The sequence below is a fragment of the Gymnodraco acuticeps genome, unplaced genomic scaffold (assembly GCF_902827175.1).
Source record: "Gymnodraco acuticeps unplaced genomic scaffold, fGymAcu1.1, whole genome shotgun sequence".
NCBI classification, from domain to species: Eukaryota; Metazoa; Chordata; class Actinopteri; order Perciformes; family Bathydraconidae; genus Gymnodraco; species Gymnodraco acuticeps.
In genome coordinates, this window is record NW_022990693.1 from 3,020,517 (window position 1) to 3,045,594 (window position 25,078).

General features: G+C 41.9%; 2 protein-coding genes across 5 annotated transcripts in view; both read right to left on the reverse strand.

Annotated features, from left to right (window-relative positions):
- Positions 1-3,047, reverse strand: part of LOC117555583 (Na(+)/H(+) exchange regulatory cofactor NHE-RF4-like) — a 44,783-nt gene extending 41,736 nt beyond the window's left edge. The window contains 1 exon segment of the mRNA XM_034230499.1: positions 2,982-3,047. Within this exon segment, the coding sequence (XP_034086390.1) occupies positions 2,982-2,997 (16 nt within the window). The 5' untranslated portion in view covers positions 2,998-3,047.
- A 404-nt stretch (positions 3,048-3,451) lies between these two features.
- nlrx1 (NLR family member X1) lies at positions 3,452-21,311 on the reverse strand. Of its 4 annotated transcripts, none has more exons than XM_034230565.1 (12): positions 21,132-21,311; positions 19,427-19,480; positions 17,494-17,606; positions 14,847-15,240; positions 14,175-14,406; positions 11,733-12,900; positions 11,372-11,555; positions 10,398-10,493; positions 9,611-9,697; positions 7,454-7,705; positions 7,159-7,363; positions 3,452-5,321 (listed from the first exon to the last, which is right to left on the reverse strand). In XM_034230565.1, exons 2-12 carry the CDS (start codon positions 19,441-19,443, stop codon positions 5,151-5,153), a joined length of 2,919 nt encoding a protein of 972 aa, XP_034086456.1. In that variant the 5' UTR covers positions 19,444-19,480; positions 21,132-21,311; the 3' UTR covers positions 3,452-5,150. The 4 variants fall into 4 exon arrangements, with proteins under 4 accessions (XP_034086456.1, XP_034086459.1, XP_034086457.1 ...); XM_034230568.1 differs by having other exon boundaries at positions 17,394-17,606; positions 21,132-21,304; XM_034230566.1 differs by having other exon boundaries at positions 21,127-21,304.
- Between the last annotated feature and the right edge of the window lie 3,767 nt (positions 21,312-25,078).

A 25,078-nucleotide genomic window follows, 5' to 3' on the forward strand; every position in this document is an offset into this window, starting at 1 on the left:
CTTATCACCTGAATCTCCTCCTAGAGCACCATTGAGTTATTTTTAACCAAATATCTCTCAGAGGGGCGTGGCTCCTTATTTTCATCTAATTTTACCCCCCCTCTATCCCGCATGCCGAGCACACTTTACCACCTCACCTTTGATGTGCCTCCCCTCCACTGAGCCATCAAGCCCCTCCCCCCGCTTCACTGTGAGCACAGGACAGGTCCAGAGACAGATGGAAAAACTCCACCAAGGCAAGGCTGCTGGCCCTGAGGACATCAGCCCCAGGGTCCTGAGGACCTGTGCCTGCCAGCTGTCTCCTGTTCAACAACAACTGTTCAACCTGAGACTGCACCTGGAGACCATCCCGGTGCTGTGGAAGACGTCCTGCGTTGTTCCTGTCCCTAAAAAGACGACTCCTTCTGGGCTCAATCACTATCGCCCAGTAGCACTCACATCTCATGTGATGAAGGTGCTGGAGAGACTGGTCTTGGCCCATCTCAGACCGCAGGTAAGATCATTTCTAGACCCTCTGCAATTTGCCTACCAGCCTCACCTGGGGGCGGACGATGCCATTATTTACCTGCTGCAGCGTGCTCACTCATACCTGGATGGATCGGGTTGCACTGTGAGAATCACCTTTTTTGATTTCTCCAGCACATTCAACGCGATCCAGCCTCGGCTACGGAGTGACAAGCTGCAGGCTATGAGGGTAGACTCGTCCACCATCTCCTGGATTACCAACTACCTCACGGACAGACCACAGTACGTCCGGCTGGGCAGTGTGCTTTCTGATGTGGTGGTTGGTAGTATAGGAGCCCCTCAGGGGACTGTGCTGTCTCCTGTCCTGTTCACCTTATACACCTCTGACTTTCAATACAACTCAGAGTCATGCCACCTGCAGAAGTTTTCGGATGACTCTGCAGTGGTAGGGTGTATAAGGGATGCACGGGAGGAGGAGTACAGAGCACTGGTGGTTGATTTTGTAGAGTGGACTGGAGGAAATCATCTGCTTCTGAATGTGGCCAAGACCAGAGAGATTGTCATTGATTTCAGGAGGAAGAGGACGTCTCCTCAGCCCCTGTGCATTCTGGGAGAGGGTGTGGCTGTTGTGGAGGACTACAAGTACCTGGGAGTGCACTTAGACAATGGGCTGAACTGGAGGATCAACACTGACGCTGTGCACAAGAAGGGGATGAGCCGACTCTATTTTCTGAGGAAGCTGAGATCCTTCCACGTGTGCAGCAAGATGCTGGAGATCTTCTACCAGTCTGTTGTGGCCAGTGCACTCTTCTTTGCTGCGGTCTGCTGGGGGGGGGGGGGGGGCAGCATCAGTGCCGGTGACACCAGCAGGATCAATAAACTGATCAGGAAAGCTGGGTCTGTCATCGGCATCAAGCTGGACCCCTTTGAAGCTGTGGTGGAGAGGAGGACACTGAACAGGCTGTTGTCCATCATGGATAACCCACCCATCCTCTCCACCTGCAGCTGGACAGTCAACGGAGCTCCTTCTCCAACAGACTGCTGCAGCTCCGCAGTGCCATAACTCAACAAATCACCTCTGGCTGGAAGATAACTCTCTGCTCCATAGTTTCTCTTGGAATAAAACCACATTGTACATTTTACACATATATAATCTGTTTATACAATATCTACATGTATATTTTCTATTTTATTTTCTTTCTATTCTTGTTTATTTGTAGTTTTGTTTTATTGTAAAATGCCTCGTCTTTTATGCTGCTGTAACAAAAACAATTTCCCAAATTGGGATCAATAAAGTACCATCTTATCTTATCTTAAAGTAACTGACAGAGAATCAGCACTTTTGAAACAGGGCTGAAACAGAGGGGATTATGGGATGCTGCAATGCATGATCTGTTTGGTATTTGGAGCCAAACACTTCAGAGACATGTTTGTATATATCTGAGACCTATAATATATTGATGAAAAACAGTATGATAGGGGACCTTTAATTAATCGTTTTTTAAAGATGAGCCAAAGACAATGAAAGTCTGTTTCTCACAATGGGAAATATATATATAATACAAAAATATTCCAAGCAAGATACTGTGTTGAAATGAATATATTTCCCTCTGAATGTAGTAAGGTAGACAAGCAGTGACAAAGAAACCTACACAGAAAAGCCATGCTAAATAATCATTTGTAGTGAGAGCTGTCATGTGACGACCCAAACCAACAATGTATCTTTTCTTCAGCTCCAAGCCCATCTGTTATATATTGATCCTGTCCAAAAACACTTCAACCAGAAAAAAGCCACCTAGAGTCAACAGGCCAAACCCTGCTTATAACCAGTGGTGGATAGTACATTTACTCTAGTACTGTACTTAAGTTCTATTTGGAGATTATTCTACTTTCCCTGAGTATTCTCAGTTTATGCTACTTTTTACTTCTACTCCATTGTAGAAGCCAATATCATACTTTTTACTACACTTAATTTATTTGTCAGCTTTTGTTACTAGTTACTTTTTAGGTTTAGATTATTAGCTAACACAAAGTCTAAATTAATTATTAAATAAACTTTGACATACATTTTTTTTCTTCCTTTTTTTGACATACATACACAAGATATCCAGCAGCAGTAAACACATATTCAAATGAGCTCCACCTTTACCAGTTGTGATAAACACGTATAAATAATATTAATAGTAACCCTGTAGCTCAATTTATATGTGATTCTAAAATGGGCCATTACGCATAAGGAGTACTTTTACTTTTGGGACTTTAATATTCCGATGCTTATACTACTGTACTTTTACTTAAGTAAGATATTGAATGCAGGACTTTTACTTGTAACAAAATACTTTTAAAATGTAGTATTGCGACTTTGACCTAAATACAAGACCTGAATACTTCTTACACCACTGCTTTTCACCATAATAAAAAAAGCAAGCCAGACACAGGTAAGAGTGACTTACTTACAGCCAGACTTCACATTTGTATAGTCAAATAATGGAGAGTGGAGCAGAGACAGAGCCTACCTGTAAAGGTCCTCATGGAGTCCTGAGTGTGTGTTCCGGCGCAGACTGTGACACTGGACAGACAAGGTTCACAGCACACACACACAATAAAAGACGCCTTCAGCCGGTGAGATAGTGACTCCTTTAGCCACAGTCATATAGGTTAAACATTTACCGACTGGCAGAGAGGAGCCGACACAATGTGGTGGAAGAAATGTCTGTAGACCCAACAGTGTCCCTTCCTTCTCGTGGCTCTTAGGTCAAAGCCCATTGGTACGTAATAAAGATGTCTTTAAAAAACCCAATATTGCTTTCTAAACATTTCCATTTAAAACAGCTGGTCACTTGAATTATCAACTTTACTCGATAAACACAAACATAAGGAAGCTGTCATTACGCTTAGCATAACAAAGGTAACTACCCAAGTAAACAAGAACATGTTTATGTTTGATCTAATACATCATTCAACAGAAATAACTTAGACAACACTGTTTACATTGTACCATTTAATGCAGCATGTTTCAATGACATGCCAGCAGTGATATTACAGCACTGCACATGCACCACATCATGCTGATCTGAGGATAGAACATCGGATACGAAATAAGGCAGCATTCCTCCATAACCTTTTTAATTTGGAGGGTTAAAGGCAGGTTCAAACAAAAACAGAAATAAGAAAAGAAAAAAGGAGCTGCAAATATTATAATTCATCAACTTCAAGAAAAAAGCTTGAAGTTATTTGGTTCAGCCCTACCATTGATACAGTTGACATGTTGCACCACAAACCCATAGGAAAGGGATAGGAGTATCATGTGCTTTTGAAACCAGCTGGGTACTGGCCCTTTTTTTCATTAGTAGTTGAACATGGGTTTTTACAAAACCCTATTGCCCATTAAACAAAGCAAACTAACTCAAACACAAGTAGATCTGCAAAAACTTTGACTAAAATTACAATATCATATTTAATACTTAATATACTTTAGGTTCTAGCAGGAACTCTAATCATAACATAACTTTAATACAACTTGACTTTTAATGCCAGCTTTTGGTACTTGGTACAGCTCAATGAAATGAAATGTAACAACACGTTTCAGTTTGTACCAAAGCACTACTTAGATGTTCTACATATATGTATAGAACAAACACATTTACAAGACCAAACCAAATGCTGGTGGTGAAATAAGGCAGCTGGTCATATCAGAGAAGAGCAATAAACACACTTCCTCTTGAATGCCGACACAGTGCAGTACATATTTGTTTTCTTTTGAACTGAATGAGTCTAAGGGAAAACATGAAGGTACACTTTGTTAGCTCAATACATATATTAAAAAAGTTCTATAAGGCTTTGCACGGAGGTGGCTGCATGTGACTCCGATTCAGGAACACATTAGGGAGGCACCAAGATGAAATCACTCGTCAGTCTCCCAGCTTAATGGACCTGATTTCAAAATCACTGCAGCAGCCTTGTTATTTTACCCATAAAGACTGACTTAAAACTTATACCCAGCATATTAGCATTTAACAAACAATCTGCTTCAGTTTGAGAGTAAAACATATCAGATGATACCTGTTGAAATCCTTTCAAAAGGTCACCTATTACGCAAAATCCACTTTTCCATGTCTTTTATACATAAATATGTATAAAAATGTTTTTTTTGGGTTGTGCAACCATTAGCCAATAGCGCCCTGTTCAACAGTGCTGACACAGAATCAGCACTTTTGAAACAGGGCTGAAACAGAGGGCTTTATGGCATGCTACAATGATCTGTTTGGTATTTAGAGACAAACACTTCAGAGACATGTTCTGTATATATCTGAGACCTATATTGTTGAAAAAGAGTATAATAGGGGACCTTTAAAAACCAAATAAATGTAACTCCATCTGCCTCCCCAGCCTCCTCTTGTGTTATCACGTAGTTGTATGTACATCAGAAAGTCTATCTATGTGTTCGTGTTCATTAAATGCACCTGAATAGTCAGTGTCAAGCTGCTCATTGTTGTTCCATAGCATTACACCGCCAAAATGCATTTTGCTGCAATTATTGGTAAAAAGCTCGCTGTGAGTCCTGACTGCATTCTCTGTTAGGATTAAAACATGTCTGACAAAGTGATAAAACAAAGTCTCTTTGAGATGCTTGGTAAACTGTTGAATGCAGTCAGCTCTTTACAGTTATGAAGATGTAGCCCGTTTCACCTCCTGGTGTTGATGGCCCATTTGCTTTTTCCTGAGGATGGAGGTATAGTGTCCTTCTCCAGCATCCGTAGAGTCTGCCGGACGCCCTTCTCCACCCTGCGGAAGTGCAGCCTCTTCCAGAAACTCTGCTGCTGCTGACGGCCCCACTCCAGGTCCCTGAGGAACACCTGCAGGGGGAGGGGCTGAGTTACTGTCATGCATCACAATGGACTTCATGGAGGAATGTATTTGTATGCTTACCCTCTCAAACTTCCTTCCTTTGTAGTTAATGATTAAGGAAATACTTTCTTAATGCTATAAAGAGGCCCCCACTTATGTTTTCTCCTCCAAATTGAAGGCCAGCCAACTGACAGCGCAATGCCTCCAAATCCCAGACTCTGGTAGTCTGCCCGACAGGAGGACGGGCAGAGAAGCAAATATCCATGGCCAGACAGCACTACTACAACTTCCATGTTAGTCACGTTACGCCGTTTTTTTTCTATTGACTGACGACGTCTTCAAATCAGCAGTTCATTTTTTCAAAAGTAAAGGTAAAACAACTTCCCAGTACAAACACAATAGCCCTTATTTAAATCATGAGGTCCCAAATGTTGTGAAATGCGCTTAATGCCGCCAAATAATTTGTTTCTTCTTTTTTTTTTCCTAAAGGCTAAAGGCCCAAACATGGACATAACAATAACTTATAGGAGATGACATTCCCGTCTCAGACAAAAAACAGAAGAAATAAAGATACAGTCAGTAGGACCACTTCAACATTTCAAACAAAAATAGTTTGGCAGCCAAAAACCACCTCAAACACAACATGGCAAGCATATTTATTGTTCCTTTAATCCCACTCTTCGTTAGAGCTCATTATTTCCCATGTCATGGCGTGTTGAGCAATCCTTTGATTTTTTGTGGCAATCATTTTTTTCAAAACATGTTTTATTTTTAATCTACTCTTCAAACACCTTAAATTAAGATTACTCCTTGATTGACTTTTAACAATATATATTTTAGCCAGAAGAATAGTTGTATTTATGAACTGTGTGCGGTCTTCATCTAAAAGCCCAAAGGGTGTAAATGTAAATTCAATATTTGCCGCCAAATAATTTGCAAACATGATTTGTGTGGAAACATTTTCATTATTAACATTTATTTTTTATTTGAACCTCTTTTCCTTTCTCTTTCTCGATCCTCCTTAGCAACGGTCATTACAGTCCTTGATCACAGCGGTCGGTTCCACTGGATTAACAATGTGTCACATGTTCTGATCAGAACTTTATTTAGCCTCCGTATTGTTTATGGTTGAATGTGGGCCGCACATATTTTTTGGATTCTTAAGTGGGCCCTGAGTTGAAAAAGGTTGGGAGCCGCTGCTCTATGGGTTAAGATACTCAGCGTCTATTCTCCATGATGAACATGACCATTCATTCGATTGCGGGGTTTCACCACAAGAGGGCGCTTTTTCACAAAAACACATTCACCAGCTAAAATAAGATAAGGTAAGGTTTCGTGGCAGCAGCATTAATACATTGTATTGCACATAATTAGAAATAAAAGAGAGTAGAAAATAAACAATTATACAATATAACATCTCAAAATAGAAGATAGAAGATAAAAACAGAACTAAAAGAGTGAAAATATAAAAGTTGACCGTGAAGATACAAATCTGTAAACTATATGACAAATAAAACACTATTTAACACTTTGTCTTGTTAAGCCGATGGTTCACACGGTATTTCTCCAAGACATACATCAGTTGCACGAAACGTCAATAATGTTTGTGGAATCAGTAGTCAATAGTTATTCATCACATATCAGTAACAGCAACATCTTTCATTTTCAGTGGTGAAATTCATTTGGATTCTTAACCTCTCATACTTTTTACCTTTTTAGTTAATGATTATGCAAATGTTTTCTAAATGCTATAGCCATAGTTTATGGATATTTAACTCAGATTAACTGTTGGGTTTTTCTTATCCCTGAGGTTCCTCTCTGACTTCATTACGTAGTTGTGTGTACCTTCAGCTGCTCCTTGACTCGTTGGCGGTCCCAGGAGGAGATGTTCTTCTGGATCACGCTGAGGATGGGGTGCCAGTCCTCAGAGAGGTCTGAGCCCTCGGTCACTGAAGCCAAGACCTTCACCCTCCGGCCGCTGTGGCTCTTGGGATCTCCTCGGACATACAGCGACTGCTTCCCCACGTCAGTGAGAGGGTTCAGGTACAAGCTGCACAACACACAACACACTACATCAACACAGGAACCTGAAGAGAATATAGTGACACTCTTCACTACACTGTGTTGCAGAGCTGCTCACTGCACAGTGTGGATGCTGGGGTGCTCCCTGCAGGCGTCCACCAGAGTCATGGCAGTCCTGTCTCCGATGTTGTTGTAGGCCACGTTGAGCTCCTGGAGGCCCTTGTGCTGCTGGAGCCTCTCAGCCAGCTCTTGGGCCCCCCGGTCCCCCAGCCCGGTGTGCATCAGGGACAGGTGCGTCAGGGACTGGTTCTCTGGGAAGGCCTCCAGCAGAGTGCTGGCTCCAGACTCCAGCAGAGTGTTGTCACACAGTCTGAAGAACACGTTAGAATAGTCAGACATTGCTGGGCTATTCAATAATGCATATAGGCTGGATTATTGTAACTCTTTATTATCAGGGTGTACCAAGAAGTCAGTCAAGTCGCTTCAGCTGATTCAAAATGCTGCAGCTCGTGTACTAACCAGAGTTAGGAAAAGGGACCACATTACTCCTGTTCTGGCTGCCTTACACTGGCTCCCTATAGAACACAGGATATAATTTAAAATTATTCTTCTCGCCTACAAACCCCTTAATGGGCAGGCGCCATCTTACCTTAAAGAACTCATTATACCCTACTGTCCTACTAGGGCATTGCGTTCCAAGAATGCAGGGTTGTTGGTTGTTCCTAGAGTCTCTAAAAGTACAATGGGAGCCAGAGTCCTTTTCTTATCAAGCTCCACATTTGTGGAATCAGCTTCCAGTTTGTGTTCGGGCGGCAGACACCCTATCCGTTTTTAAGAGTGCGCTTAAGACCTTCCTTTTTGATAAAGCTTATAGTTAGGGCTGATTAGATTCAGCCCCTAGTTTTGCTGATATAGGCTTAGTTTGTCGGGGGACATCTTACTTCTTCCTTCTCTCTGTCTATACCTGTGTACTCTCATGTTCCGATTAACCCAGCTTCCCCAAATGTCTTTCTTTTTGGTGTCTATATACGCCGGGATCCGGAGTCATGGATGATCCTGCGCTCCTCTGTCCTGCATCGCGAGCCCTGGATCTTGAGTCGTGGCTGTGGTCCTGGATCATAGGTCCTGGATGGATATCCTAGTGGATTCATCTTCCTATTATACACACATGCATTTCCAAACATTTGGACTACCTATGTTGCAAATGTATTATCTTTTCAATTTACACACGGCATCTATTGCACGTCTGTCCGTCCTGGGAGAGGGATCCCTCCTCTGTTGCTCTCCCTGAGGTTTCTCCCATTTTTCCCTTTAAACTGTGGGTTTTCTCTGGAAGTGTTTCCTTGTACGATGTGAGGGTCTAAGGACAGAGGGTGTCGTATTGTCATACTGATATTTTGTACAAACTGTAAAGTCCACTGAGACAAATGTAACATTTGTGATATTGGGCTATATAAATAAACATTGATTGATTGATATATTGCAAAAAGTTATATTTTAAATCAAATCGTTTCATACAATCATACTAACTGGGGTTCATATTGATTAATACAAGTGGCCGGTGGGGGTGAGGGTGAGCACCAATTCCTTTCACTTCCTTTATTTATTATTTGTTTTAAAATAAATGTTGCCTGCATGAAACTGACGAGGCAAAGTATCTAGATGCTTCCAGTAGTCCATTTACGGAACATTTTAGTCCGGTTGTCTTTCCCAAGGTCCTGAAGTATTCCCCTTCACATCTGATCTAACGTTTTTTCACCGAAGTTCAGTGGTTGGGAGAAGACAGGAACTGTTTTTTTAAAATATTTGACCATGGCCTGTGACTGCCTTTAACATCAAGCACATTTTCTGAAAAAAGCAGGACTAATGGACCCTTTCTTCTGGGTAAAGCATGTGAGATAAGGATCCTTTAGGAGGCTGTGCTGGTACAGAACAAATGGTCTCACTATATAATTGGTAGTAATAATACTAATAATACTAATAATACTAATGCTACTACTAATAATAATAATAATTGGCATGGTAAAACGTGGTGTTTACTCATGATGTTGAAGGTGTGTTGGTTCACAATAACCACCTGCCTGCTGTTCACCCAGCAGCTAACTGCGTTTGATGAATTACTTTGTAATGTTTGGACCTGATCTGCAGCGCTGTTGGTCAGGTCACTTTGAGTAACTCATTGAATTTTGTATATTCCAAACGAAAGACAACAGCACAGTAAAGAGCGGATTCCTTTGTACAGAACCCGTAAAGACATGAGTAAACGTGTTCTTACTGTAGAGATCTAATACAGCTCTCGGGGTCTAGAAGCAGATCCCTGAGGAGGATGCAGGACTCAGGACCCAGGCTGTTAAACTGCAAACTGAGGACAACAGAGACAGGCAGACACAACAATCACACACAGCATTCACATGCTAGACGAGAATGAGTCATTAGTCAAAATGCCTTTAAAACACATCTTATGACCCATTTATATCAATAAGGCTGGACTAAAAGCACAAGAACCTCTTTGGCTTAATGCCACATCATTAACCTGTTGGAACTGGTTTAACCATGTTTTACCACAGGGATGCCACACGTTGACTCTCTTACTTACATACTTTAGAGAAGTAGACTAATTGATGAGTCAATCAAGAAGAAAAACGATTTAATAAAGAACAAATATATATTTAGAAAAAAACAAAACAGCTATTAATCAAATGAAGCCGATAAGATGCTAACCAATAAACAAAGATACATGTTAGTAGACAAAATGCCAAAGACATGTGAGAGTTCATAGACTCATTTTCCTCTGATTGAAAACGTCACTCAGACATACCTCTTTGATTTACAATAAACTACAAATAAAAGAAAACACACTGTAATTGATTAGGACAGATAAAGTAGTTCTACTGAATTCTGATCAGTCTGATGTATTAACATTGCTATGGTTTAACAAACACTGTTCAATTCTTAGTAATATTACAGTACAACCTTTAGCAAGATGCACACAAACCACATATTTCCTTTGAAAAGGGCCCCTCTGTTATTCACTGCAAACCACAAAGAAGAGTGTTCCTCACTTGAGTTTGAATGTGTGTCTGAAGGCAGGCCACAGCATCGGAAGCCTGTCCTGAGTCAGCAGGCAGGAGGACAGGTCCAGCTCTTCAAGGCGATAACTACAGTCACACACCACAACATGTTTTGTAAAATGACAATACTAAACATACTAATTATATGCATTTCATATGCAGTAGATATAAACTATGCTATAAACTAACAACTATAATATAGCTATAATGTCTTCAGAAACTTTTTAAAACTGAAATCTTTGCGCTGAACATCGCTGCCTATGGAAAATACTTCAATACTTGTGTAATCTAGCCACAGCAAAAAAATACAACGGAGAACAGAGCTTTATTTCTGTATCATAACATATGATTTTACTAGGGCTATCAATGTTAGCGCCAATATGATAGCTGCACTGAAAATACCAGAAAACTCTGTGTATCGCACAGAGTGAACCACAGCGGCTCTCTGTGCCAGTGGGTTCGTTGATGCTTTAGCTAAGTGACAGAAAAGGATCTGTCTTCATGCCAATAATTCAGAAATCACGTTATGATAAAGTAAGGAATCTTCAGATTTCTCTTTCTCTGATTGCATTTCATGGGTCAATTTTTAGATCAATTGACACCACTAGTTGTTTTTACAAGAATGCCGTGAGAGAAACCGTAAGACTCTACTATCTTCTGGTTTAAACGTTTCAGTAAGATTTAGTCACTGAAGTTCTGCCAAAATTAAACTGCTCTTTTGTTGTAGTTTCTTGATTGTTTTTTTATTTATTTCTAATTGTTGGGTGCGAATACGATTTCCCAGCAGTAGGTGTGGCCAAGGCTGTCATTTCACGAAGCCCAATAGTTGTAGCAGCAACTCCAAGTATACTCTTTTGGATCCACTTGGTATTAAACAAGTAGAAATAATAATATCTTACAAAGCCAGGAAAAAAATAAAATGCTAAACCCTAAACACTGAACAGGTTTCAAAGGAAGCGCTTTACCTGGCAGGGGTGCACGACAGCACAGAGCTCAGGACAAAGCACTTGCGTGAGGTCATACGGACGTTGGTGAGGCGGATGCTTCTGATCGAGGCCAAAACCTCTGCGGTCAGTCTGGGGTTCTGGAACTCATAGAGGAGGAGCAGCAGATCCATCAGCTCTTCTGGGGGCTGAGGCTGGCTCAGCTCTAGTATTAAATAAGAGAAAACGTCAACATAATAAAAAATGTTTGAGCGCAGGGGATCTTTCAGGGGAATTCTGATGTGTCAAGTTAACCTTAATAGACTTACAGTACTTAAACAATCACTCAAGTCAAAAGACAAAGCACACTGTGTAACAAGACTGAAAAGAACATATCTGTTACCTCTGACAAGGTACTTCCTGAGGGCATGAGTGATCTGGGCCACAGTGGTGCTCTGAATGCTGCAGCCGAGTTGCTGGAGAAGGACACGGTTACCGTAATGCAACAGCCCCCCCATGAAGATAGGGTAGAGCTCAAAAGGCTGGGCCTCACTGATCTGCTGGGGCTCTGGGCCATGGACTCCCAGGAGGCTTTGCTCCACCTGATCCAGTACGTCCTCGTTGTAGCGATCCTCGGTGCGGAACATCTCGGCAGTCATGGTTCTGGCGATGCTGCCTTTGTTTTTAATGCTGATCTTCTCGTAGAGCTTTGGAAAAAGCTTAAGGAGGTTGAAAACAGCGAATATTCGGAGGGGAATGAACTTAGAGAGGATGTTAAAGATGGCACTGACGTCCTCACTGGCTTGACCAATGGCCAGAGACACCTCCTTGGTCATCTTCTCCAGAGCAGATTTGTTCTCTCCTAGGACGACGTAGAGAGCTGCCAGGTACTCCTGCATGGCCGGGACAGCAAAAACATACCGCTTCTGATCAATCTTACTGGGGTCTTCTGGTGAATGCTTGAAGCTTTCTACACAGGGAGCCAAGAAGAAGTCGAGCACATCAGTCCGGAACATGGCCAGCTGACGCAGCTCCTCATCCGTCTTGGTCTTCCCTCCTATCCACTGCTCCAGTTCCTCTTCTGAGAATGACGTGCGTTTGTTCGTCACGCCGTCAAACGCAAGTTTCCCGACTGTACGGACTACATACAACATCAGAGAATTGTGCTGCCCCTGAATGGCCGCATTTGTCCCTGTCCCTGTGCCAAGCACCTCTCCTCCAAAGTTGAGTCTGAGGAAACTGGTGTAGATGCCGGTCAGTGTGCGGATGGGTGCCTTGGCGTCTGTGAAATGGAGGAAGTGTAAGGTGGCACATGTGAGCCAGCAGTAGGACGGGAGGAAGCAGGCTGCAGCCAGCTGGCTCTCTCTCTGAAGGTTGAGGTAGAGTAGCTCTATCAGACCATTGACCTCATTGTTATGTGTAGTTTCTCCAGTCTGCTGCATCAGGCGGCTGGTGAAGTAAGCTCGCTGGCGGTCCAGATCATTGAAGCCACAAATCTGGGCATAGCGAGTCACGTACTTCTGAGGGATACGGTCCAGAGCAGACAGTCTGGTGGTAACCAAGACGCTGGCCTAGGAACATACAACAGCCAACTTATAAAACCAACAACAACACATATTGAAATGAATACACTTAAAGGTGGGGTAGGTAAGTTTGAGAAACCGGCTCGAGATACACTTGTTGTTATATTCCATGGAATGCTCTTAACATCCCGATAGCAATGAATATCTGAAGTGCTTTGACAATAAATCCATAATGAAATGTCATCTGTGGAAGCTGTAATACTGTAAAAAGTACGACCAATCATCTGAGCCAGCCCGGCTAAAGTAACTGGATGGCCTACCTGCCTGTCAGCCTTCCATCTGTGCACAAACTTATCTCGTGCCCTCATTGGTCATGTGCGCATTCATGTGTGTTGAAGGAGGGGCTCTGTAAGGAAGTGGCCGATTTTTTCCGGTTGTGTATTTTCAAATTCTAGCGCACTCGAGCTGGTTTCTCCAAAATGACCTACCCCACCTTTAAGAAATAAACACAGATTTAAAGAGTACCTAGTATACTTTTGCAAACTTTTTGGCTTGTTCGGCCTTGGGTATTTTCATTGATTCAGCTTGGTAAAAGAACAGCAAAGAACAGTTCTATGTTCTACAGCATTTCTCTGTAGAACATAGAACATCACCCTGATAGTGATGTTGCAAGGATGCGTCCTAAAACCCAGAGATGAGTTAGCATTTGACCACTTCCGGTTCTCCGCTCAAAGTCAAAATGCTTCCCCTTTTTTGGAGCATATATCCAGGGAAAAAGTTCAATTTCCTGATTCTTTTTGCCATGTTTTTGTATTGTGTTATTTGGTCATTATTATTTGGTATATAATTGAATATTATGGATGACAGAAGGCTGGAAAGTGCTCTTGAGCTGTAGAAGACTAGGTTCCTTTTCTTAAAACAAAGAATTTGATTATTGTTGTCGTGACAACTGTCATTATAAATAAAATGCCATATACAAATCTAACATCAGCGAAATTGATATTGCCTTGGGTGCACAACGGAAAAAAAGATCCAGTTTAGTGCTTTCCTAAATAATATATTTATATGAATAGCTGGAGCTCACATATTTCACAGCTCCAGCTCTTTAATTTAAAACAGAATAAATACAGTATGAATATGACCAAGTAACACATAAAAGTACAGACAATCTTTATTTAGCCCTTATTTAAGCCTTCCAGCTGCTTTAAAGGAAATGATCCTGCCCTTTACTCAAGGCTTTTATTGTGAAACTTCTGCAGGAAGTGCTGATTACAGAGAAATAGAACAGATGAATAAATAAGATTACAGTGATTGTCCCTCACCTCAGGCAGGAGGTACTTCCTCAGCAGGTTGACCACCACTACACCTGGAGGCAGCACCTCATTGGGGTCACTGCAAAGCTCCGTGGCTCCAATCCGGAAGTCCAGTTTCATTTTCTCCATCCCATTGAAGAGGAAGAGTACATCCCTGGCCTGGTCTCCCTCCCCGCCCAGCAGGGGGTGTTTTCTTAGGTGGAGGTACTTCCTGCCCACAAGGTCCATCAAGGAGACCGCCCTGTGATGGAGGGGATAATTCACTTTGTGCAATTTATTACTAACATATCCATCGACGTAAATTTACGGAAGAGGATTAGGGCCACATTAATTATTTTTTTGTGAGGATTTGAAAAAAAGGACAAAAAAAACGTTTTTTTTTTGGGAGAAAAACATTTTTGACTTTAAAGTCAGAATTCTGACTTTTTTCTCAGAACAAAAAAAAACACATTTTTTTTTCAAATCCTCACAAAAAAATAAATCATGTGCTCTTAATCCTCTTCCGTATAAACTAAATCTGGGCCACCGTGTCCATTTTCATATTCTAGATGAAATTCTAAAGGAAATAGCTTTGAAATCTAATCTTACAACCAGATACAGCAAACTGATTTTTATTTCCCATCTATGTTTTCTGAAGTGCTCCCGTAGGCATTTCTTCATTACTATATATATCTGTCTTACTTTGACAGTTGGCCCAGGTCCTCACAAGAGAAAGGAACCAGCAGCTTGAAGTGAGTCAGGGTGGTACCAGCGCACCAATCCAGCACCAGCTTCCGCACCACAGTACTTTTCCCGGTCCCCACGGCCCCGTACAGCAGCACGTTGAGGCCCCGGCCCTCACTCCAGGCATCGGTGGTTTCAAACAGCTGCTCCACGGTCACATGGCCGCTGTAGGGGGCCTGGGTTTGGAGAGGGGAAGTGAGCAGTCCTGCCCTCTCCTCTGCATTTCTTTCCAGGATCAGCGGGTCCACATGCATGGTCTCCGGGCTGAAGCAGCCTCCAAACTGTTTCTCCTCCTGAGGAAGGTGGCTGAACCACAGGAAGAGCTTCTTCTTGTGGATCTCTATGGCTTCTTCTGTAAGAGAGTAAAAAGTGAGCTTCACACTTTGAGTTAAAGCTTTCCCAACTTCCCTTTGACATAAGAGTCATATCTTCAGATTTCACAAAATACCGAGAGCTGCTTTTGACATGTACATTTTTCTTTTTTTCTACAAGAGGTGAAATAGTGTAATGATGTTATTTGTAGTTCTGTTTAGGATTCATTACATAATCTTGCATAAATGTTTCAGTGTTCCTTTGCATCAAGTCTTTTTGGAGCTGTGCAAGCAATCAACTGCGTGTAAGGACTTAACACTCAGTGAACACCTGTTCAAATGTAAAAAGCCCACTTTATAATGGATGACAATCAACCAATCTGCACTTCAAAACCTATGCATGTTAGCAGACACTAGAAAAACACTTGTAAACTAGGATAATGTTTTAAAAGATCTATGGGTAAACATAAGCAACTATTATAAAAGGCTATTGGAATAACTTAAAACACAGACTTGACTTACCACTGGTTCAACCGACGCTACTACAAGGTGAGGTGAAGCTATGCGGCCTTGAGCTAGCATTATGCAATGCCTATTGCATTTACGCTTCTAAGTGGTGATAATATGTGGAGTCTATCCTGCTGAACAAATGTGCAAGTATCATAAATTAGATTTTGCCACAGAGCTTATTTTCAGACATTTTCCAAAATCCAATGGAGAAATCATATTGATTTTGGTCGAGGGAGCACTTTGAGCGATAGAACTATTAACAAAGCACTTATACACTAATAAAGGACTGGCTTATCTAAAGCCAGTTGAGTAGCACTTGAAATGTTTGGCTCTATGAAACCTGATGTACTTATATGATTCTGTTTTCTTCAAGGTTGTGTCTTCCTGGTCGAATGCACTTATTGTAAGTCGCTTTGGATAAAAGCTAAATGCAATGTAATGTGATGCTAACTTTTGGGTGGGCCAACAAAAAGACGTCATCACTGCACCACTCCATTAAGACTACAGATAATGTAGCTACAACTAAAACTGTACCCAGAGGAGTATTGGTCATGAAAGCTGAAGTTCTTTTTACACTGTGGTCTCGGCACTATTTTAATGTGGGGCAACGAGCAATGAGAACAGCCTTTGGACCATTGGCATGTTCCTGACCTAGAAACCAGCTGTCTGTGTGGTATTTTGGGTCCCAGCTCGCTGCTACACAATAACCACACACACCTGTACACATATCACCAAGCTATAACTCTGCTGTTGATAATGGAAACATTTGGTCATGTGAGTTGATTAACTGAACTAAACTTGTATTTTTTTAGATATAACATTATTCATAACAGTGTGTCAGTCAGGAAACTTTTCAGGTGTGTAGTTTAGAAGAAAGTGAAGCCTAAGTTTAAAGATGGCAGCTTGAATAATGTTGGCAGGGAGGGAGGGTCTAACGAGAGAAGGATCATGGGAAAGATCCTGAGTGTTTGGAGCCTGAGCCCTGACTGGAACTGAAACCATCTCTGCTTCTGCTGCATAGATTAAGAACATTCATAATATTGTATCTGTCTCTGCTTCACTACTCTATGGAAGTGGAGTACTAAAGTGCTGTAGTGCCCCTTTAAGAGCAACCTGCTGCTGCTGCTAATAATACTTACATAACCACGACATTCACAAAGCATATTCAGCGTTAGCACTGTCCTGAAACCTTCCGCTGAATGCTAAACTCCAATCATGAAGTTGTTCAGAAACAAAAACTGTTAAAAATCAACATCCTGTATTTACACTATGAATAAACCTTGTTTGTTTTTTACTGTTTTAGTTTTATGTCAGAAAGCAATGTTTTTTTTGTTGATTTGTCAAAAAATAAAAAATAAATCACATAATCCTTCAAAAATGGCAAATCTTTAAAAAACACAACATTTTATTTCTTTGCATAATATCATTTTGAAAAATCCAACAGTTTTCAAAGATAATTTAATTGTTAGAAATAACTTTTTTTAGATGACAACATTTTTGAGAAATCACCTACTTTCTGTAAGATCATCCTTTTTTTGTGAATTAACCACATTTTCAAAATGATTACATTTTTGAACAAAGAAAAATGATTTAAATGTTAAAGAATCATCAATCTGTTGAAACAAATCACCAATTCTTTGAAAAAAATCTGTCATTATAGAAATCTGTCATTTAAAAAAATCACCTTGTTCCTGAAAAAAGGCTTAATTGTGTCAAAATCAACAACATGGTTCAATTTGACTTTTTTGTCAAAAAGCAAAGAGGCTTCAAACGGAGTTGAGCACCTGGTCCTGAAGGGGGGGAGCAGAAGCTCCTGCAGTGAATTCCAGTGGCGGAGTAGAGAGAATACTCCGCCCTCCTCTTCCACCTCCATGCTCCCAGCAGCTGACTCAGCTGTCTGCGAATCACAGCACATCACACAGTCAGCATTGTTTACAATCTTTAAAATTCAAATCCACAGAGACAAGCTTTAAAGGTCATTTTAATCTCACAGTCAACAGGTTGCAGCAGGCAGACACACATTCCCCCAAGGCACTGCCATTTTAAACAGGCACGCACATTACACCCTGTAATTCTACTAAGGCTCACCCTATGATGCTTTCACACACACGGAAATGTTAATTGCATGATAAGAACAAGTATTATGAGTAACATTCGGTCTATATGCTGTAAAATGTATTATCTCTTGGATTTACACACGGCATCTATTGCACGTCTGTCCGTCCTGGGAGAGGGATCCCTCCTCTGTTGCTCTCCCTGAGGTTTCTCCCATGTTCCCTTTAATCTGTGGGTTTTCTCTGGAAGTTTTTCTTGTACGATGTGAGGGTCTAAGGATAGAGGGTCTAAGGATAGAGGGTCTGAGGACAGAGGGTCTAAGGACAGAGGGTCTAAGGACAGAGGGTCTAAGGACAGAGGGTGTCGTTTTTCTCATACTGATATTCTGAACAATCTGTGCTGTTGTATTTGCTGTAAAGTGTCTCTACTGTAGGCTATTTTTATTATATGTACAGCACTTTGGCTCCACCAAAAATCGTTTATAAATGTGCTATATAAATAAAACTTGATTTGATTAAGGGAATTTCTTTGTCTAGAATGCTAGATCTCATTAAAAAACAAGTATTAAGTAATAATCTCCAAGATTGGCAATTGAAATACCATTCTGCTCAATCACCATATCACCACAAGAGGTACCACGACTGTTGCCCTATGGACTGTTTAAAGTCCTTGCACTTGCAGTACTATGAACTGTATGTCTTTTGCAACTTTCCTAGGAAAGGTAACACCGTTCAGATTTCTGGGAAGTGTGATCATATGTCACACTTACAAAGTTGTAACATAAATGTAACAAAGCCTAAACTTTTTTATTTTTTTTTAAAGGTGGGGTAGGTAAGTTTGAGAAACCGGCTCGAGATACACTTTTTGTTATATTCCATGGAATGCTCTTGACATCCCGATAGCAATGAATATCTCAAGTGCTTTGACAAAAAATCCATACAAAACGTCATCTGTGGAAGCCATAGTGCTGTAAAAAGCACGACCAATCATCTGAGCCGGCCCGGCTAAAGTAACTGGATGGCCTACCTGCCTGTCAGCCTTCCATCTGTGCACAAACTTATCTCGTGCCCTCATTGGTCATGTGCGCGTTCGTGTGTGTTGGAGGAGGGGCTCTGTAAGGAAGTGGCAGATTTCTTCTGGCTGTGTATTTTCAAATTCTAGCGCACTCGAGCTGGTTTCTCCAACATTACCTACCCCACCTTTAATGTTAATTAGAGCCCAAACATTGACAGCCAGGGTTGATGTGGATAAGCGGGGATTGATGCGTTCTAACTTGTACAACAGGTTTGGATGAGGTTTTTTTTGGCATGTTTAATCGCACAAATTCACAATCTCTTTCACTCTTGGTTTTCTTTCTTGAGGCAGGATTTTGTAGAAACAAAGCCAGGCTTGTCTCCTTTTTGGTTTGTGCATACAATTGAAAAATAAATATCTGGCATTTTGGCTAACAGCTTAGATGTGGGTAGCATTTACTGACACCTGTTATATCTGAGAACAAACATGAACATTTTGTACGCTTGTGTTAACCACAGATCTCATTTCATGCATCTAACCAAAAACACATTCAGAAAACCATTGACTTCCAACTGATAGAGCCGTATTCATTCCTGCACCCCTCTAAAGGGATGTGACCTCATCTATGAAAAACAATTGGTCACCTACCTCTGCACTGAGCTCATCCTTCTGTTCTGCTGCCTCTTTGAGTCAAGTAGCACTCTGTGAAAAACAGGGAACGCACAAATGTAGACATTTGTCATTTTCAATCAGGTAATCTTGAGTTTTTTTTATCATTTTTTAAACAGTGCTTTGTCTGTTGACAGAACGAGCCGTAACTTGTCTTCACCTCTTATAATCGAAAATGTAGAAAGCTAGATCCTTCACATCCACATGACTTAATCTCTCAGAAACACCATCTAAAAAGGGAAATGCTTCAATTTTCTCTTAATTTATGTTTGTTGTCATAGCAACAAAGTCATTGCCCAGCAGCAGCAGCGTGGCACCTGCCACAAGAAGCTAAACTGCCAGCGGCCACTATTTGAGCTAGCTCTGTCTCAATTATTGGGCAATCTGCTGCTCCAAACCTTATGTTAATTGTTATTTAGAGTAAATAAGCACATCTGTTCTGTATGTTATATATTTGTTTGTTAAATCATCCGTTACATTGACAATGGAGTGACATAAGTTAAAATCATGTTCAGACATGAATATCCCTTGAGGGTTAATGCGCTGATCTACCAATCAGTGTCCTTGGGCAAGATACCTGTCCAAAAATTGCTCCCGCATTTTTACAGTATTGAAAAGTGTATTTGGGTCGCTTTGGAGTCAAACCCATAACATGAAGACAATAATGTGATATAAGTTTAAAATAATATCAAATAATAGCCAGACAATCCTCAACTTTTTGAGATCAATGTGTGTGCACCATATAACAAAATATATTTGTTTATTATTTCATCATATTTGACGCGTCAGGCAAAACAATGTCTCAAAAACAAATAGGCCTATTGATGATCTTTACATTTACAACATTTGAACTGATTTGGGTCTTTCTTAATTTTTTCAAACAGGAACCTATTAACAACGTCCTTATTTCGCAAAACAAGGGAAAAAAGGTTTGATTGCTTTTTGATAATATTTGGAAGACACTTTTTTACCAACTGTATACATTTTGTCCAAGGACAAATAAATTCAACTCAACAAACTTGTTTTAGCGTTTTGGACATGGTTTATTTGAAATGTCATTGGTGGGACAGAACATGTCCACCAATTCTGGAATGACCCCTCAATTTCCAGACATTTCAATCTTTAGTTAGTTTAATTAAATCATCTAAACAGTGTATTTGGCATTGCGGAAGCATAATGTAAACTGCATCATGAAACTGGAGCAGGAAACCGCCATACCAGCAGCCGTCTGAACACTAGTAAGCTGAGAACATTGGGTGACAGTTACATAACGTTCAAACTGACAGGCGAGGAAGTGGAAAAATAAAGGACGTGACATTTCTATGGCACAAGTTCCCTGGACACTGGTGTTGAGCCAAGTCTAATAACACATTAAAATAGAGGAAGGGAACTTTAGGTTACTGACTTAACGTTACTTAAACACCTGGCATTGGCAATAGTATTTTAAGATACAGTTCCAATACATTTCATATATTCATTGCGTAGAAGCAATACCAGGAAGCACGAGTCAGTGTAGCTAAATGTTACTGGAGTCAAAGCTTAAGTGACTTTAACGTTATCATGTATGCTAGCGTATTATAAACATGTCTCTATCCCTTCACATGCTAAACTAATAAAGTTATCAATGCAAACCAAATGTGAAGTAAAATGTCACGGAAAATGAAACGATAGTAGCATACAGTACCAACGCCTTATAGTCCTGCGTCCTTGTCTCCCATCGGTGGCTGTGTCAGCGGACATTCAGGTTATCTTATCTGCCTTCATTCCTATTCATTACTCCTCATCGCTATCACTCTGTTTACTGACTGACTACCGTAACGCGACAACCGAGAGGTACACTTTAATATGTTCAGTGCTGTGTTCCGCTACAGGGGAAGTCTGGTAGGATTTTCAGAATAAAATACACTTCTGCCTATCAACAGTAGCCTAGAACAATTAGAGGCCAACTGAAAAACTGTTTTTAGTTTATTCATGAGTGGCCAAATGCAATAATTCATAGTCACAATGTTGACCGAGTAGTGTGTTGACCTGCAAGATGGTTTTATAAAAACTGTGTTTTTTTAACCGTTAAGGTTGAGCCTGCAGGCCTGGCTGTGTGTTACAGTAAATACAATCTATGGTTAAAACTAAATCTTATTTTGAGGTTAAATAATAACAAATAAGACATATAGTATATTCATGGTAGGTTTTTGCAAGTTGTAAGACCTTTATGCCAATGTTGCCACTTTATCACCTTATCTTATCTTATCTTATAAATGTCCAGCATAAAGATCTTAACCCTTCCAAAAACCTACACAAAATACAAGTCTTATTTGTATCACTACAAATTAGACTTATATTCTGTGTAGGCTTTTACCCCAAAATAACGTTTCGTTTTAAACTATTTGCGGTTTTTTTAACATGTAAACCCTTGATTTTTTTAGTTTAGTATGGAAAGATGATTACATTTAGGTCAAAATGTGTCTTCTTTCACTTGATCAGGACATTGAGATTGTGAAATCTTACAAATACCTGGGCGTTCATCTGAACAATAAACTGGACTGGAGAATACAACCAGCACAGCCCCTAGTAGACCCCCCCCCCCCACACACAACAACACAGACTATAACACCCCTTGCTGTTAAATACCAACCAACTATGTGCAATGTGCTATATGTGCAATATATATATATGCCGTTAAAACTGTGTTATATATACCTGGCTGCTAAATCCGAACTGTTACAGGATGTATATTTTGTAAATTGTGTAACTTTTTATTTTTTATTATATTTGTTATTATATCATAACTTTTTTTCTAACTTAGTACTTTTTAATGCATGTAACATATGTAACATTAAGCTGTCTGTGGCTCTTTTCTGCTGTAACTATACATACATTTCTCTTAGACCAGCAGGGGTACCACATCTATGCAGACTGCTGCAATAAGTACATTAACTAACTGTCTCATCGATGTTTGTCTGAATTAATATGATAATTTTAACAATCATATAATTCCTATCAGTTGTCAATCACTGTTATGATTCACATATTCAGTGTTATTATTAAATTAATTAACTATATTTTTTGGAGGATTTAATGATGAATGTTCCTCAAGAACCTTGCTCACCCTCCTTCAAATTTGAAAGGACGGGCAGGAGCTGGTGGAACCCCTGGTGGGTCAGGCGTAGACGGGACCCTGGACGCAACATGGGCTGGTGTCAGTGGGACCCACGACGGAGCAAGGGCTGGTGTCGATGGGACCCCAAACAGGACAGGACAGGACAGGACATGGTGTTGGCAGGAAACCCGGCGGAGCACGTGTTGGCGGGACCCCCAACAGGACATGATATGGTGTTGGCAGGAAATCCGGCGGAGCAGGTGTCGGCTGGACCCCCAACAGGTCAGGGCACGGATTTGGCAGGACTCCCAACGGAACCACCAACGGAACAGGACATGGGGTTAGCAGGACACCCGACGAGGCTGTGGCTCAGTGGATAGTGTACTGGACTTCGAATCAGGGGATAGCAAGTTTGAGTCCCACTGCAGTCAGCATGTCGTTGTGTCCCTGGGCAAGACACTTCACCCCAAATGGCTCCTGTGGGGATTGTCCACAGTACCGAATGTATGTAAGTCGCTTTGGATAAAAGCGTCTAACAAATGACATGTAATGTAATGAAACAGGTGTCGGCTGGACCTCCAACGGCACAGGACATAGGGTTGGCAGGACCCCCGGCAGAACAGTAGTCGGTGGGGTCTCCAAAGGCACAGGACATAGGGTTGGCAGGACCCCCGGCAGAAGAGTAGTCGGCGGGGCCTCCAACGACACAGGACATAGGGTTGGCAGGACCCCCGGCAGAAGAGTTGTCGGCGGGGCCTCCAACGGCACAGGACATAGGGTTGGCAGGACCCCCGGCAGAAGAGTAGCCGGCGGGACAGGACATAGAGTTGGCAGGACCCCCAGCGGAACCTCCCACAAAACAGGACATGGAGTTGGCAGGACCCCCAGCGGACCCTCCAACGGACCAGGACATCGGGTAGGGACTTGAGAGGGGACTTGAGAGGTGACTCGAGAGATGACTTGAGAGGGGACTAGAGAGGAGACTCGAGAGGGAACTCGAGAGGAGACTCGAGAGGGAACTCGAGAGGGAAATCGAGAGGGAACTCGAGAGGAGACTCGAGTGGTGACTCGAGAGGGGACTCGAGAAGAGACTCGAGAGGGGACTCGAGAGAGGACTTGAGAGGGGACTTGAGAAGAGACTCGAGAGGGGACTTGAGATGGTCGGTACGCCGACAGGAGACGGGGAGCTGGCGTTGGCCGGAGAGCCAACAGGAGACGAGGTGCTGGAGTCGGCCGGTACACCGACAGGACACAGGGAGCTGGCGTCGGCCGGAGAGCCAACAGGCGACGAAGAGCCGGAGTGGGGACCATGGCTGCTGGGCCCGGTACTTGAGCCGGAACCATGGCTGGAACTGGAGCCAGAACCATGGTTGTATGGTCCGGTTCTGGAGCAGGGACCATGGCTGCATGGGCCGGTTCTGGAGCCGGAATCATGGCTGTGGGAACCGGAACTGAAGCCGGAAACATGGCTGTAAGGTCCGGTTCTGGAGCAGGGACCATGGCTGCTGGGGCCGGCACTGGAGCCGGAACCAACATCACTCGTAATGTATTTTCCTTCTCATAATTATAAAAATACCCTTCTGGGCTGAAGATGCATCACCTGGTGGTCTGGCCCTCTGAGCTTCCTCATTGTTGTGGATGATACCTGGCTGTCAGTGGCATTTGAGTAATGTTTGGAAATCCTGTTCCTCTTTAACATCCCTGGGACCCCCTGCCTCTGTCGTAGTCATGGAAACCTCCCCTGGGGTAACGGTGTGGAAGGCCGTTGTTTGGTGCTTGTTGCTGTGTGGGGCAATATTCTGGTACTTGTAGCATCCTGTGTTGCGGACAATCTCTGGCCCAATGTGAGAACTGACCACATATGAAGCATCCTTCACCTTGGAAACCTTATCCTGTTGATCGATTACTCCCTTGGAAATGTCCTCTTCCTCTGCCACTTTGTCTTCCTAGGAAACCTCCTCCACCTCTTTGTTGATCCTGAATCTCTGGCACTACCTGAGTTTGAACTGTTTGAGGTGTCTGTCCTGCATTCTCTGGTTCTTCCTGAGCTTGAATTGTTGGAGGTGTCTGGCCTGCCTTCTCTGGTTCTTCCTGAGCATGAATTGTTGGAGGTGTCTTGTTTTCGGTAGCTTCATTGTCTTTCTCAGCTACTTTTATCTTCAAAAGTCTTTTGGTTAATGCTTCCCGTTCTGTCTTTTGTGTTTCTCTTTCTCATCGTCTTTCTTCTGTGATTTCTTCTAATCTTATGTTTTCTTCCATCAGGTGTTTTGATTGACTGGTTAGCACTCTTACTTCATACTCCAATTATTTGACACTTTTGTCCGTGGAGACTCCATTCAACTGCAAGACTTCTCCTATAAATCCAACATTTGGGGAGGGAGGAGGGATTTCGGCCAGGCTTAGATACAGCTTCAGAGTTTGGATAACTGGAGCCTCTTTTGTTTTTTCTGCTATGTCTTCCCTCACTGGCAGGTCTGCTACTTGGACCACATTTATGCTGTCTGCCAATAGGCTGGCATATTCCAGATGGAGTA